The sequence below is a fragment of the Macaca mulatta genome, chromosome 1, assembly GCF_049350105.2.
Source record: "Macaca mulatta isolate MMU2019108-1 chromosome 1, T2T-MMU8v2.0, whole genome shotgun sequence".
In the NCBI taxonomy this organism is placed as follows: Eukaryota; Metazoa; Chordata; class Mammalia; order Primates; family Cercopithecidae; genus Macaca; species Macaca mulatta.
Window position 1 is genome coordinate 113,035,743 of NC_133406.1, and position 14,746 is coordinate 113,050,488.

At 46.7% G+C, this 14,746-nt stretch overlaps 2 protein-coding genes and 2 pseudogenes across 5 annotated transcripts in view; 2 read left to right on the forward strand and 2 right to left on the reverse strand.

Moving 5' to 3' along the window:
• The window catches only part of NUP210L (nucleoporin 210 like), a 165,932-nt gene extending 156,033 nt beyond the window's left edge, over positions 1–9,899 (forward strand). For both annotated transcript variants that reach the window (XM_015109770.3, XM_077945448.1), the window contains 3 exons: positions 7,406–7,510; positions 9,502–9,576; positions 9,654–9,899. In XM_015109770.3, coding sequence (XP_014965256.3) covers positions 7,406–7,510; positions 9,502–9,576; positions 9,654–9,754 — 281 coding nt within the window. In that variant the 3' untranslated portion in view covers positions 9,755–9,899. The remainder of the gene's footprint in view (positions 1–7,405; positions 7,511–9,501; positions 9,577–9,653) is intronic.
• On the forward strand, positions 2,681–2,761 carry LOC114674736 (small nucleolar RNA U3; annotated as a pseudogene).
• Positions 6,241–6,693, reverse strand: LOC716249 (large ribosomal subunit protein eL34 pseudogene; annotated as a pseudogene).
• A 547-nt stretch (positions 9,900–10,446) lies between the features above and the next one.
• Positions 10,447–11,847, reverse strand: RPS27 (ribosomal protein S27). Of its 3 annotated transcripts, XM_077946537.1 has the most exons (5): positions 11,807–11,847; positions 11,575–11,695; positions 11,386–11,494; positions 10,932–11,042; positions 10,447–10,532 (listed from the first exon to the last, which is right to left on the reverse strand). In XM_077946537.1, exons 3-5 carry the CDS (start codon positions 11,402–11,404, stop codon positions 10,504–10,506), a joined length of 159 nt encoding a protein of 52 aa, XP_077802663.1. In that variant the 5' UTR covers positions 11,405–11,494; positions 11,575–11,695; positions 11,807–11,847; the 3' UTR covers positions 10,447–10,503. The 3 variants fall into 3 exon arrangements, with proteins under 3 accessions (XP_077802663.1, XP_014965242.1, XP_028684581.1); XM_015109756.3 differs by lacking the exon at positions 11,575–11,695; XM_028828748.2 differs by having other exon boundaries at positions 11,575–11,847.
• Positions 11,848–14,746: the final 2,899 nt, after the last annotated feature.

Genomic DNA, 14,746 nt, shown 5'->3' on the forward strand with positions numbered 1-14,746 from the left:
AATCTAGAGAGGAAAAGAAGAAAGAATGTATTACATTAGTACCCCCCATCTGCAGTTTTGCTTTCCGAGGTTCACTTAACTGACAGTCAACCATGGTCCAAAAATAAATGGAAAACTCCTGAAATAAATGGTTTAAATTGTGCACTGTTCCAAATAGCATGAGGAAATCTCACACTGTCCTGCTCTGGTCCCCTACGATGAATCATCTCTTTGTCCAGTGTGTTCATACTGTACACACTATCAGCCCTTTAGTCACTTAGTAGCAGTCTCTGCTATCAAATCAACTGGTATCAAGGTATCACAGTGCAGTGCTTGTTTCAAGTAACCCTTATTTTACTTAATAATGGCTCCAAAGCACAAGAGTGGTGATGCCTGCAATTCGGGTATGCCAAAAAGAAGCTGGAAAGTGCTTCCTTTAAGTGAAAAAGTGGAAGTTCCCAACTCAGTAAGGAAAAAACATAGTACATAGAGGGTTCAATATTATCTGCAGCATCCACTGAGGGTCTTGGAACATGTTCCCCACAGATAAGGGGGGACAGATGTTATCACAGTTTAGTTAATGGGAAACATTCAGCCACTTGACCAAGATTACTCAAACTAGTTGAGGCATGAATCTTCCAAACCTACCCAAAATGCAACTTTTAGGTAGCTTTCTTAACACTACCCAAATTTTACATTTAATTTATATATTTAAGAATAGTTGTTCGCCAGGCATGGTGGCCCACGCCGTAATTCCAGCACTTTGGGAGGCCAAGGTGGGCAGATCCCTTGAGCTCAGGAGTTCGAGACCAGCCTGGGGAACAAGGCAAAACTCCATATGAACAAAAAAGTACAAAAAAAAAATTACCTGGGCATGGTGGCATGGACCTGTGGTCCCATCTACTCAGGAAGCTGAGGCAGGAGGATTGCTTGAGACCAGGAGTTCAAGGCTGCAGTGAACAGTGATTGTGCCACTGCACTCCAGCCTGGTGACAGAGCAAGACCCTGTCTCAAAAAAAAAAAAAAAAAAAAAGGAAGGAGGAAGAATAGTTGTCAGTTGAACACGAGTTTGCCAGCCTTGTAACGATACTATTTGCCGTATTTTAAACTTTTTTTTTTTTTTTTTTTTTGAGACAGAGTCTTGCTCTGTCACCCAGGCTGGAGTGCAATGGCATGATCTTGGCTCACTGCAACCTCCACCTCCCATGTTCAAGCGATTCTCCTGCCTCAGACTCCCAAGTAGCTCGGATTACAGGAACACACCACCATGCCCTGCTAATTTTTGTATTTTTGTAGAAATGGGGTTTCACCATTTTGCCAGGCTGGTCTTGAACTTCTGACCTCAGGTGATCCACCCACCTCGGCCTCCCAAAGTGCTGGGATTACAGGCGTGAGCCACCGCGCCTGGCCAATCTACCTGTTTTGTTGTCTTCAAAAGTATTTAAATCTTTTTGCATCAGGCAATGGGCCAATGTTAACCCTAGAACCAAGACTTAGCTCCCCCAAATCCTGATTTCAGGCATTACCTAGTTTAGGAATAGGAACAATGCCACATTTGGATAGGATGGGAATAGTTATGAAAAGGTGTTAGAAAAGCAAGAGAACCATCAGTCTCCTTATATTGTATTTGTCACACCTGCTTCCCCACCCCTCAAGGGAAACTACTTAATTACTGGGAACAATCTAAACTAAATTATAGTATATCTCCTAATGGGAAATAGGTTTTTGTTGATGTTTACGTGAGCATCTGATTTGTACTGACTATTATCCTAAGCACATTTATATGCTTTTGGTTTATTTCTCATAACTCTAGGAGGTAGGTATTTTTTCCCAAGAGCTGAGGAAACTGAGATGCTGGCGCAGTGGCTCACACCTTTGTAATCCTAGCACTTTGGGAGGCTAAGACTGGAGGATCGCTTGAGCTCAGGAGTTCAAGACCAGGCTAAGCAACACAGCAAAACCTTATCTCTACTAAAAATCCAAAGAATTAGCCAGGCATGGTAGCATGCACCTGAAGTCCTAGCAGGAGGTTGAGGTGGGAGGATTGCCTAAGCCCAGGAGGTTGAAGTTGCAGCGAGGCATGATTGCACCACTGCACTCCAGCCTGGGTGACAGAACAAGACCCTGTCTCAGGAATTAAAAAAAAAAAAAAAAGGTATCTCTAGATACCATCACTAGAATGTATTGAAGCAGAGTTTTAAAATCTAGAGACCATGGATCCCCACAAAGGTCCATAGATAGAATTCAAGGTGTCCATGACCCTGAGTGGAGGAAAATTGCATCTTCTTTTTTTTTTTTTTTTTTTTTTTTTGAGACAGAGTCTTGCTCTGTCGCCCAGTCTGGAGTGCAGTGGCACCATCTCAGCTCACTGCAACCTCCACCTCCCAGGTTCAAGCGATTCTCCTCCCTCAGCCTCCAGAGTAGCTGGGAATGCAGGTGCCCACCACCACGCCTGGCTAATTTTTGTATTTTTAGTAGAGGCGAGGTTTCACCATGTTAGGCACTCCTGATCTCAAATGATCCACCCACCTCAACCTCCCAAAATGATGGGATTACAGGCGTGAGTTACCACGCCCGGCCATGCATCTTTATTTTCAACTGACCACTAACTTAAAGTTAGCACTTTCACTAATTATTAATATAGGCAGTAAACCATCATAATATCAGCAGTATTGTGTGCTTTTGTCACCAACAGAATTCATTGGCTATACTTTCAGGGATCATTTCTATAGTTCATTACTAGAGAAGTTTCTCAGAATGTATAGAGAGAGAAAAAAAGAATCCGTAGATATATTCATGTTCCTCCTGCCACATCTAAAAAATATTTCTCACTTAAAAATTACAGTAATCGGCCAGGCATGGTGGCTCATGCCTGTAATCCCAGCACTTTGGACGACCGAGGCAGGTGGATCACAAGGTCAGGAGTTCGAGACCAGCCTGGCCAACATGGTGAAACCCCGTCTCTACTAAAAATAAAAATAAAAATAAATAAAAAAGAGCCAGGTGTAGTGGCACGCACCTGTAATCCCAGCTACTTGGGAGGCTGAGGCAGGAGAATAGCTTGAATGGGGAGGCGGAGGTTGCAGTGAGTCAAGATTGTGCCACTGCATTCCAGCCTGGGACAGAGCAAGACTCTGTCTCAAAAAATATATATATATACAGTAATCACCAGCCTGGGCAACATGCAAAACCCCATCTCTACAAAAATACAAAATAATTAGCCAGGTGTGATGGCCTGCAGTCCTAGCTACTCTGGAAGCTGAAGTGGGAGGATCACTTGAGCCTGGGCGGCAGAGATGGAGTGAGCTGAGATCTCACCACTGCACCGCAGCCTAGGTGAGAAAGAAAGGCTGTCTCAGAAAAGAAAAAGAAAGAGAGGAGAGAGAGGAGAGAGAGGAGAGAGAGGAGAGAGGAGAGAGAGGAGAGAGAGGAGAGAGAGGAGAGAGGAGAGAGGAGAGAGGAGAGAGGGGAGAGGGGAGAGAGGGAGAGAGGGAGAGAGGGAGAGAGGGAGAGAGGGAGAGAGGGAGAGAGGGAGAGAGGGAGAGAGGGAGAGAGGGAGAGAGGGAGAGAGGGAGAGAGGGAGAGAGGGAGAGAGGGAGAGAGGGAGAGAGGGAGAGAGGGAGAGAGGGAGAGAGGGAGAGAGGGAGAGAGGGAGAGAGGGAGAGAGGGAGAGAGGGAGAGAGGGAGAGAGGGAGAGAGGGAGAGAGGGAGAGAGGGAGAGAGGGAGAGAGGGAGAGAGGGAGAGAGGGAGAGAGGGAGAGAGGGAGAGAGGGAGAGAGGGAGAGAGGGAGAGAGGGAGAGAGGGAGAGAGGGAGAGAGGGAGAGAGGGAGAGAGGGAGAGAGGGAGAGAGGGAGAGAGGGAGAGAGGGAGAGAGGGAGAGAGGGAGAGAGGGAGAGAGGGAGAGAGGGAGAGAGGGAGAGAGGGAGAGAGGGAGAGAGGGAGAGAGGGAGAGAGGGAGAGAGGGAGAGAGGGAGAGAGGGAGAGAGGGAGAGAGGGAGAGAGGGAGAGAGGGAGAGAGGGAGAGAGGGAGAGAGGGAGAGAGGGAGAGAGGGAGAGAGGGAGAGAGGGAGAGAGGGAGAGAGGGAGAGAGGGAGAGAGGGAGAGAGGGAGAGAGGGAGAGAGGGAGAGAGGGAGAGAGGGAGAGAGGGAGAGAGGGAGAGAGGGAGAGAGGGAGAGAGGGAGAGAGGGAGAGAGGAGAGAGGAGAGAGGAGAGAGGAGAGAGGAGAGAGGAAAGAAAAACAGCCAAAAGCCCAGGCACAGTAGCTCACGCTTGTAATGCCAGCACTTTGGGAAGCTGAGGTGGGCAGATCACCTGAGGTTGGGAGTTCAAGACCAGCCTGGCCAACATGGTGAAACCCCGTCTCTGCTAAAACCACAAAAATTAGCTGCGCGTGGTTGCATACTCCTGTAGTCCCAGTCTTTTGAGAGGCCGAGGCAGGAGAAGCGCTTGAACCTGGGAGGCGGAGGTTACAGTGAGCCAAGATCGTGCCACTGCACTCCAGCCTGGGTGACAGAGCAAGACTCTCTCTCAAAAAAAAAAAAAAGAAAAAGAGCCAAAAACAAAATTACAGTAATCAGACCTGCACTTAGATCTTTTTTGTTGCTATTAATAAAATACACATGCCAGGAACAGGGCTCACACCTATAATCCCAGCACTTTGGGAGGCTGAGGTGGGAGGATCACTTGAGGCCAGGAATTTGAGGCTACAGTGAACTACAGTTGCAACACTGCACTCCCAGACTTGGCAATAGAAACCATCTCAAAACACACACACACAAACACACACACACAACCATATTACAAATTAGGCTTTTTAACATTTTGGTAACTACGATATGATCATGTCACAAATTAGGTTTTTTCTCTTTTGGTTAACTATACTTTAACTGATTTCTTAGTCCTGCTTAATGTGTTTAACATTATTTTGAGGCCGGGTGCAGTGGCTCACACCTGTAATCCCAGCACTTTGGGAGGCTGTGGCAGGAGGACCGCTCTAGCCCAGGAGTTCAAGACAAGCCTGCGCAACATAGAGAGACTTCCTCTCTACCAAAAATTAAAAGTTAAAGAAAAAAATTTAAATTATCCAGGTGTTAAAAAAAAAAAAAAAAACAGGCCGGGCGCGATGGCTCATGCCTGTAATCCCACCACTCTGGGAGGTCGAAGTGGTTGGATCACCTGAGGTCAGGAGTTCAAGACCAGCCTGGCCAACACGGTGAAACCCCATCTCTACTAAAAATACAAAAATTAGCTGGGTGTGGTGGCGGGCACCTGTAATCCCAGCTACACAGGACGCTGAAGCAGAAGAATCACTTGAATCTGGGAGGTGGAGGTTGCAGTGAGCCGAGATCATGCCATTGCACTCCAGCCTGGGCAACAGGAGTGAAACTCCATCTCAAAGAAAAAAATAAAGTCAGACGTGATGATGTGCACCTGTAGTCCTAGTTACTTGGGAGGCTGCAGTAAGCCCTGACTGTACCACTGCACTCCAGCCTGAGACCTTATCTCAAAAAAAACAAAAAAAAACGAAAAAACAGGCAAGTCTAAAGTTTTATTGAGGATAAGGTTAGATACAAATCAGAGTGCTCCCAAAAAATGACATCCTGAGTAGGAGAAAGGTACTGTGGATTTACGTGGTCACTGATGATCTAAAAAAAAATGTTTTGGCTGGGCAGTGGCTCACACCTGTAATTCCAGCACTTTGGGAGGCCAAGGCAGGTGGATCACCTGAGGTCAGGAGTTCGAGACCAGCCTGGCCAACATGGTGAAACCCATCCCTACTAAAAATACAAAAATTAGCCAGGCATGGTGGTGGGTGCCTATAATGCCAGCTACTAGGGAGGCTGAGACAAGAGAATTGCTTGAACCCAGGAAGTGGAGGTTGCAGGGAGCTGAGATGGCGCCACGGCACTCCAGCCTGGGCAACAGAGACTCCGTCTCAAAAAAAAAGAAATAAAGAAAATAAAATGTTTCAAGACAGAGATTACAATTATAAATGGAATCAGCATACTATCACAAGTTTCATGAAGGGAAGCACGTTACCTGGGGTTAAAGGTAAACAGCATTTCATTTTTTTGTGGGGGGACAGAGTCTCACTCCATTCTCACACCATTCTCCTGCCTCAGCCTCCTGAGTAGCTGGGACTACAGGTGCCCGCCACCACGCCCGCCTAATTTTTTGTATTTTTAGTAGAGATGGGGTTTCACCATGTTGGCCAGGATGGTCTCCTGACCTCGTGATCCACCTACCTTGGCCTCCCAAAGTGCTGGGATTACAGGCGTGAGCCACCGTGCCAGGCCACATTTTTTTTTAAGTCTTTTCATTTTTATTACTCAAAAGTTTCATTCTTTATTTAGCTTTCTGACTCTGTGCTTGTGCCTTCAGCACTTTCACAACAATTTTCTTCTCCTCGATAAGGAAAGCACGCTTGATCCGGTCACGAACACATTTAGCATACATGGAACCCGACATGTTTTTTGTTTTGGACAATCTCGTAAGAACTTCAGGTTTTACAGCATGCATCCCTTGAAGTCTGCCTGGGCAAATGCCACATGCAGATTTTGGTGCTTTCCCATCCTTCTTGGTATAGAGGTAAACAATTCTATTACCAAGGGTTTGGGACAGCCTAGTTTTGTTAGAGGCTGTATTGTAGGAAAGCCTACATTGTCAAACGCTGGACCATTCTGAGTGCCTGCAGACAACGTCCCTGGAAGAGGAAGAAGCGGTAACCAGCATTTTAAAGTAGCAGAGGATTTAAAGCATCCTTTTAAATCTAAGAGGAATAAATAACAGGCTCAAGAATTGGAGTTTTACTACTCTGGAGATAGGAAGAAGTCAAAAAGAGGTGGTTGAACCAAGCATAGTTTACAACTGAAGCTCTCTTCTCTCTGAGCTGGGTTTTGGATACTTCTGACAGATACTCTTATTACTATTTTTAGTCGTAAGTTTTAAAATGCAGCATCAGCTGGAAGTTGCAGTGAGCTGAGATCGTGCCACTGCCCTCCAGTCTGGGGGACAGAGAGCAAAACTCTGTCTCAAAAAATTAAATTTAAAGGCTGGACGCGGTGGCTCACGCCTGTAATCCCAGCACTTTGGGAGGCCGAGACGGGCGGATCACGAGGTCAGGAGATCGAGACCATCCTAACACGGTTAAACTCCGTCTCTACTAAAAATACAAAAAATTTAGCTGGGCGTGGTGGCGGGCGCCTGTAGTCCCAGCTACTCGGGAGGCTGAGGCAGGAGAATGGCCTGAACCCGGGAGGCAGAGCTTGCAGTGAGCCGAGATTGCGCCACTGCACTCCAACCTGGGCGACAGAGCGAGACTCCACCTCCAAAAAAAAAAAAAAAATTAAATTTAAAAACTGCAGCATCTGTCCATGGTTGTTATAAAATAACTATTATCTTGTTTTGTTATGGCCAATGTATAGATCATTGTGAAGATTCAGCCATCCTCAAGCGGTTCACTGGCTCTTACCAGATCCTGCTCTTGACCCTCTTTGCAGTGCTGGCATCAACAGCTTTCATCTTCCTAGGTAAACAGTCCTTGTATTCAATACCATGGACTTTGACATGGAAACTGCTTTTTTTTTTTTTTTTTTGAGATAGAGTCACACTCTGTCACCCAGGCTGGAGTGCAGTGGTGTGATCTCGGCTCACTGCAACCTCCACCTCCCAGGTTCAAGCAATTCTCTGCCTCAGCCTCCCAAGTAGCTGGGACTACAGGTGCCCGCCACCACGCCCAGCTAATTTTTTGTATTTTTGGTAGAGACAGGGTTTCACCATCCTGGCCAGGCTGGTCTTGAACTCCTGACCTCGTGATTCACCCACCTCGGCCTCCCAAAGTGCTGGGATTACAGGCCTGAGCCACTGCGCCCAGCTGAAACTGCCTTCATTTTATTTCACAAACTAATAAGGATGAAAATTAGCTGCTTATCACATGTAATTTTAACAAGCAGTGTAAACTAAGTTTGCCTTCTAGTCCTAGTAACCTAGTGGATTAAAGGTCCTCCTCAGCCGGGCGCCGTGGCTCACACCTCTAATCCCAGCACTTTGGGAGGCCGAGGCGGGTGGGTGACCTGAGTTCAGGAGTTCAAGACCAGCCTGGCCAACATAGTGAAAATTCATCTCTACTAAAAATAACAAAAATTAGCTGGTGTGGTGGCACACGCCTGTAATCCCAGCTACTTGGGAGGCTGAGGCAGAAGTGCTTGAACCTGGGAGATGGAGGTTGCAGTGAGCCAAGATAGTGCCACTGCACTTCGGCATGGGCTACAGAGCAAGACTCCATTTCAAAAAAAAAAAGGCGGGGGGGCCCTCCTCTGGATTTGGCAAATACACACCACTTAGAAGTGGAAGCCACTACTAAATCTTGAGGTATAACAGCTACTTTTGCTGAAATTCATAGTTAGGGATAATTCAAGTAATACAACAGACTGGGTGCAATGGTTCATGCCTGTAATCCTAGCACTTTGGGAGGCCAAGGTGGGATGGCTTGAGTCTAGAAATTTAAGACCAGCCTGGGCAACACAGTGAGACCCCATTTCCACAAAAAAACTTAAAAATTAGCTGGGTGTGGTGGTGGCACACATCTGTAGTCCTAGCTACTAGGGAAGCTCAGGCAGGAGTATTGCTTGAGCCAGGGAATTCAAAGTGGCAGTAAACCATGATTGTGCCACTATACTCCAGCAATATCCTGTGATGACTTTTGAGATGGAGTCCCACTGTCACCCAGGCTGGCATGAAGTGGTGCAATCTCGGCTCACTGCAACCTCCACCGCCCAGTTTCAAGCGATTCTCTTGCCTCAACCTCTCGAGCAGCTGGGATTAGACACCCACTACCACAACTGGCTAATTTTTGTATTTTTAATGACATGTTGGCCAGGTTGGTCTTGAATGCCCGACTTCACGTGATCTGCCCACCTAGGCCTCTCAAAGTACTGGGATTACAGGCGTGAGCCACCATGCACAGCCTAAAAAAAAAAAAAGAAAAAAAGTTAACACATCACTATCATGTACATTCCATTTCCCCACCTTTTTTTTTTTTTTTTTTTTTTTTGAGACGGGAGTCTGGCTGTCGCCCAGGCTGGAGTGCAGTGGTGCCATCTCTACTCACTGCAAGCTTCGCCTCCCGGGTAATCACCATTTTCCTGCCTCAGCCTCCCAAGTAGCTGGGACTACAGCAGGTCACCACGACCAGCTAATTTTTTGTATTTTTAGTAGAGATGGGGTTTCACTGTGTTAGCCAGGATGGTCTCATCTCCTGACCTTGTGATCCGCCCACCTCGGCCTCCCAAAGTGCTGGGATTACAGGCGTGAGCCACCACGCCCGCCCATTTTCCCACCTTTTAGCCAAAAGCTGAAGGTAACTCTAAAGTGGATTGGGATAAAAACTTCCTGTAATAGTGCATTACTATTACTTATTTTGAAAAATTATTTTTAGCAATATTCTCATTCTAGAGTTGACTTTGCCCTTTAAGGCCTTCCTCAGATATGCCTTGTGACATTTCCTTTGTCGTTTTTCCAGCATACAACGCCTTCCTAAACAAGATACAAACAGTTCCAGTTGTGTATGTACCAACTCTAGGAACACCACAGCCAGGTAAAAAAGCCTCTGTCCTCTCTTTGAAAAGCTCAGACATATACGTTTAGTTCACTCAACTTTTCCCTCTTCTTTAGGTTCTTTTAACTCCACAACTTCTCCCCCTCACTTCATGAGTCTACAACCTCCACTGGCCCAAAGTCGGCTGCAACATTGGTTATGGAGTATAAGACACTAATCTCTGCTTGGACAAGTTCCTTTTAACTGTAGGGGAATGAAGATTTCTAGTCCTAGACAAGAAGCCTAACAACAACTTCTACATTAAATTTCCAGATAAGGCTTCTGAGAACTATAAATAAAGCATCCTAAGCTGTTTCTTAAAACTGGCGTGTTGGACTGTGTTGTGGAAAGTTAACTGTCAGACGGGCGTGGTGGCTCATGGCCTGTAATCCCAGCACTTCAGGAGGCTGAGGCAGGAGGATCACCAGGTCCAGCAGTTTGAGATCAGCCTGACCAACATGGTGAAACCCCGTCTCTACTAAAAATACAAAAATTAGCCGGGCATGGTGGCAGACACCTGTAATCCCAGCTACTTGGGAGGCTGAGACAAAGAACTGCTTGAACCCCGGAGGCAGAGGTTGCAGATCACACCACTGCACTCCAGCCTGGGAGACAGAGCAAGGCTCCATCTCTTAAAAAAAACAAAAACAAAAAAACACACACACCCAACACAACACTTGAGATAGTATCACAATTAAAAAAACAAATTTACCCAATGAGCCTTAGGTGGTTAAAAATGCCCCCAAAGGGACTTTTAAAGTACTTGGCCACTTACGTGCCCCAAATGACTCTAATATTCTTCTCTTTCTGGTTGCCCCTGAATACTTGAGACAGGAACTTCCTAACACTTAAACAAGACAATAAACAGGATTTATCCAAAATGTGTTTATTGAGATGGTTTCCCACTCATCTTGATTCAGAGTGCCTTTAGTGCTGCTTCCTCCTAAAGGAACATCCTGGAGGAAAAAGATTCAGAGATTAGCTGACATCAGTCCAGGTATTCTGCCCACCTCTCCCACAAAAGAAGCAGATGCATGATGATCCACCACATCTTTTATTTTTCTCAACTCTTAGCTACCTACTCATTTATATATCACTTTGGTCACTTCATATCAACTTGAGCCCTTTTATCACCCATTGATCCCCGCTTTAGACAGTAGTGCTTTGAGATTAACACGTAGTTTTTGGTAGTATCTACTTGAAAAAAAAAAAATTTATAAATCCAACACTTCCTGTCTAAAAATTTACATTAGACATGGTCTCTGTCACTGTAAGACTGAAAGATCCTGAGAGATGTTTCCATTTCTAGAAAACAAACTCAAAGCCCCAAATCACAACATTAGTACACCATTTACCTTCTGTAAGCCTTGCTTTTCCTCCTGTAGGCTGGCAGAGGACAGTGGAGCAGCCAACACACAAAACTACCGTTTGTGCATGGCTAAAGACCGTGGTGATTTTATAGCATCCTGAAAGAAAAACAGGTAACATTTTTTTCCTCGATTACATCCATATCTTTCCTGCACATATGCCCAACTCATCATCCATTACATTGTTTCCCAACACAAAAAAAGTAGGGATTGTATGTGAAATGTGATGGGACATCACGCTGAAATGAATCACTTCTCCTAAGATGCAAAACTCTGCGAGTCTCATACATTCGAATTTTAAGAGTATCAGGGAAAATATTTTCCACAGGTGAAGAAACTGAAGCTGCTGGACAGCTTCAAGGATATGAGACAGCTCACACTACAACATTTTCCAACTGTTACTGCCCAGTGCTTTCCCCACTACAGCAAGCCGTCTCCTCACCTGGGCATTTCACATCCATGAAGTAGGAATTGGGGCTCTGCACCAGGCGTTTCTTCTTGTGTTTCCTCTTCTCCTCTTCTGGGGAGGGATGAAGGAGATCCTTTGCGAGCTAACAGGGACAGAAATGCAGAGATTTAGAAACCAACGGCGAAAATGGGATGGTCGAAAACAGCCCCCACTGTCACACACCGGGGAGAGCTCGCCCCTCGCTGCCCCTGGTGTCTGCGCAGCTGGGCCGCCATCTTATCTCCTCTCCGCTCCCGTCTATGCGGGTGGCCCGTGGGCCGCTGCGGTCCCTGGAGTTAATGTCCTAAGAAGTGCAGAGGGTAAATGAGAACCCTCTACGATCCGAAATCAGCGTGAGGGGAGCGTGCAGACAGAACAGCGAGATCTCCGCCGAAACCTGGACCAAAGCACTCACAGGCATGTTCTCGTGTGGGTAGGTCGTCACCGCCGGAAAAGAGCGAAAGCGGAAATCCTGCCCCTTATATTGTGCACACTACAGGAAATGACGCAAGGATCTTGTGCCACCATGCTTGGAAGGTCCTACTTTGGTCTGATGCGGTGGAGAGACAAGGGAGCTGCCATTTTCGGAAGGTCTTTAACTGTTAGTTGTGACACATATGCGTCACCATGTTGAAAGGGTTACCTTGCTAATTTGAGGTCAGCGTTTGATCACTATCCAGGGATAAATGGACACTTTTAAAATTTTGTGTCATACTTTGACATTTGGAGCCTAATAGAAAAGGTTAAGGAAAACACCAGGGAGAAGGAGCCATATCCAGGACTTCCGTACTATTTTTTAAATACCTATATTCTTAACTCTTTTTCTATTGGTTTAATTTAACAATTTAGGCCGGGCGCGGTGGCTCATGCGTGTAATCCCAGCACTTTGGGAGGCCAAGGCGGGTGGATCATCTGAGGTCAGCAGTTCGACACCAGCCTGGCCAACATGGTGAAACCCCGTCTCTACTAAAAAAAATGCAAAATTTAGCCAGAGATGGTGGTGCATTCCTGTAATCCCAGATACTTGGGAAGCTGAGGCAGGAGAATCGCTTGAATCAAGGAGGAGGAGATTGCAGTGGACCGAGACGGAGTCATTGCACTCCAGCCTGGGCAGCAAGAGCAAACTCGGTCTCAAAAAAAAAAAAAAAAAAAAGTCAGGTTCCAGTGAAAGCAGGTATACACCAGAATAAGTACAGTTCAGAGAGGTGAGCACGAATAATACATTGCTAAGGACGAAAAGTCCAGATCCAGGCAAAATAAGATAAAAAGAACTGATGGATTTTTATCAGGACAATTCACAAAAATTGAAGAGTAATTTAAAGGACTGGTAAAGCTGAGTATGGTGGCCCACATCTGTAATCCCAGCACTTTGGGAGGCTGAGGTGGGAGTATTGCTTGAAGCTCAGAGTTCAAGACCAGCATGGGCAATATAGTGAGACTTTGTCTTTACAAAATATTGAAACATTAGCCAGGCGTGGTAGCTTGTGTCCGTAGTCCCAGCTATTTGGGAGGATGAGGCAGAAGAATGGTTTGGGCCCAGGAGCTCAAGGCTGCAGTGACCTAGGATAGTGCCACTGTATTCCAGTGTGGGTGACAGAATGACCCTGTCTCTAAAAAACATAAAAATAGACCAGACACAGTGGCTCACGCCTCTAATCCCAGCACTTTGGGAGGCCGAGGTGGGTGGATCCTTTGAGGTCAGAGTTCGAGACCAGCCTGACCAGCATTATGAAACCCCATCTCTACTAAAAATACAAAAAAATTAGCCAGGTGTGGTGTTGGGTACGTGTGATCCCAGCTACTCTGGAGGCTGAGGCAGGAGAATCACCTGAACCTGAGAGAAGTTGCAGTGAGCCAAGATCCTGCCATTGTACTCCAGCCTGGGTGACAGAGCAAGACTCGATCTAAAATTAAATAAATAAATAAATAAACAAACAAACAAACAGGTGAGACATGGTTTGGTCAGTGAAAAGAAATAGGGAAGACTCAAGGAGATAATGAGAGGTGAGAGAATAGACAAAAGGAGATTGAATAGTTTAGCTTGAGAAGGGACAAGCATGGACACGGAAGGTGATGGGGATAAGTGAAATGACAAAAGATGCCTTCTTAACAACCAGTACACATTTTCTTTTTTTGAGACGGAGTCTCGCTCTGTCACCCAGGCTGGAGTGCGGTGGCCGGATCTCAGCTCACTGCAAGCTCCGCCTCCCGGGTTCACGCCATTCTCCGGCCTCAGCCTCCCAAGTAGCTGGGACTACAGGCGCCGGCCACCTCGCCCGGCTAGTTTTTTGTATTTAATAGAGACAGGGTTTCACTGTGTTTGCCAGGATGGTCTCGATCTCCTGACCTCGTGATCCACCCGTCTCGGTCTCCCAAAGTGCTGGGATCACAGGCTTGAGCCACCGCGCCCGGCCCTCATTTTTTTTTTTTCTAGACGCAGTTTTGCTCTTGTTGCCCAGGCTGTAGTGCAATGGTGCCATCTCTGCTCGCCGCAACCTCCGCCTCCCGCGTTCAAGCAATTCTCCCGCCTCAGCCTCCCGAGTAGCTGGGATTACAGGCAGGCGGCACCACGCCCGGCTAATTTTGTATTTTTAGTAGAGACGGGGGTTTCACCATGTTGGCCAAGCTGATATTGAACTCCCGACCTCACGTGATCCGCCCACCTCAGCCTCCCAAAGTGCTGGAATTACAGGTGTGAGCCACCACACCCAGCCTTTAATTTTTTTATAGGCAGCCAGAATAGGCTCGAGAGAGACTCCCTTGAATAATTTTTTATTTGCCGGTTGCGGTGGCTCATGCCTGTAATCCCAGCACTTTGGGAGGCTGAGGCGGGCGGATCATGTGAGGTCGGGAGTTCGAGACCAGCCTGGCCAACATGGTGAAACCCCGTCTCTACTAAAAATACAAAAAAAAATTTTAGCTAGGTGTGGTGGCGGGTGGCTGTAATCCCAGCTACTTGGGAAGCTGAGGCTGGAGAATCGCTTGAACCCAAGAGGCGGAGGTTGCAGTGACCAGAGATTGAGCCATTGCACTTCAGCCTGGGTGACAAGAGCAAAACTTTGTCTCAAAAAATAAAATAAAAATAAAAATAAAGGCTGGGCACAGTGGCTCAAGCCTGTAATCCCAGGCCTTTGGGAGGCAGAGGTGGATGGATCACCTGAGGTCGAGAGTTCAAGACCAGCCTGACCAACATGGAGAAACCCCGTCTCTACTAAAAATACAAAATTAGCTGGGGGTGGTGGCGGATGCCTGTAATTTCAGCTACTCGCGAGGCTTAGGCAGGAGAATCGCTTGAATCTGGGAGCCGAAAGTTGCGGTTAGCCAAGATCACACCATTGCACTCCAGCCTGGGCAA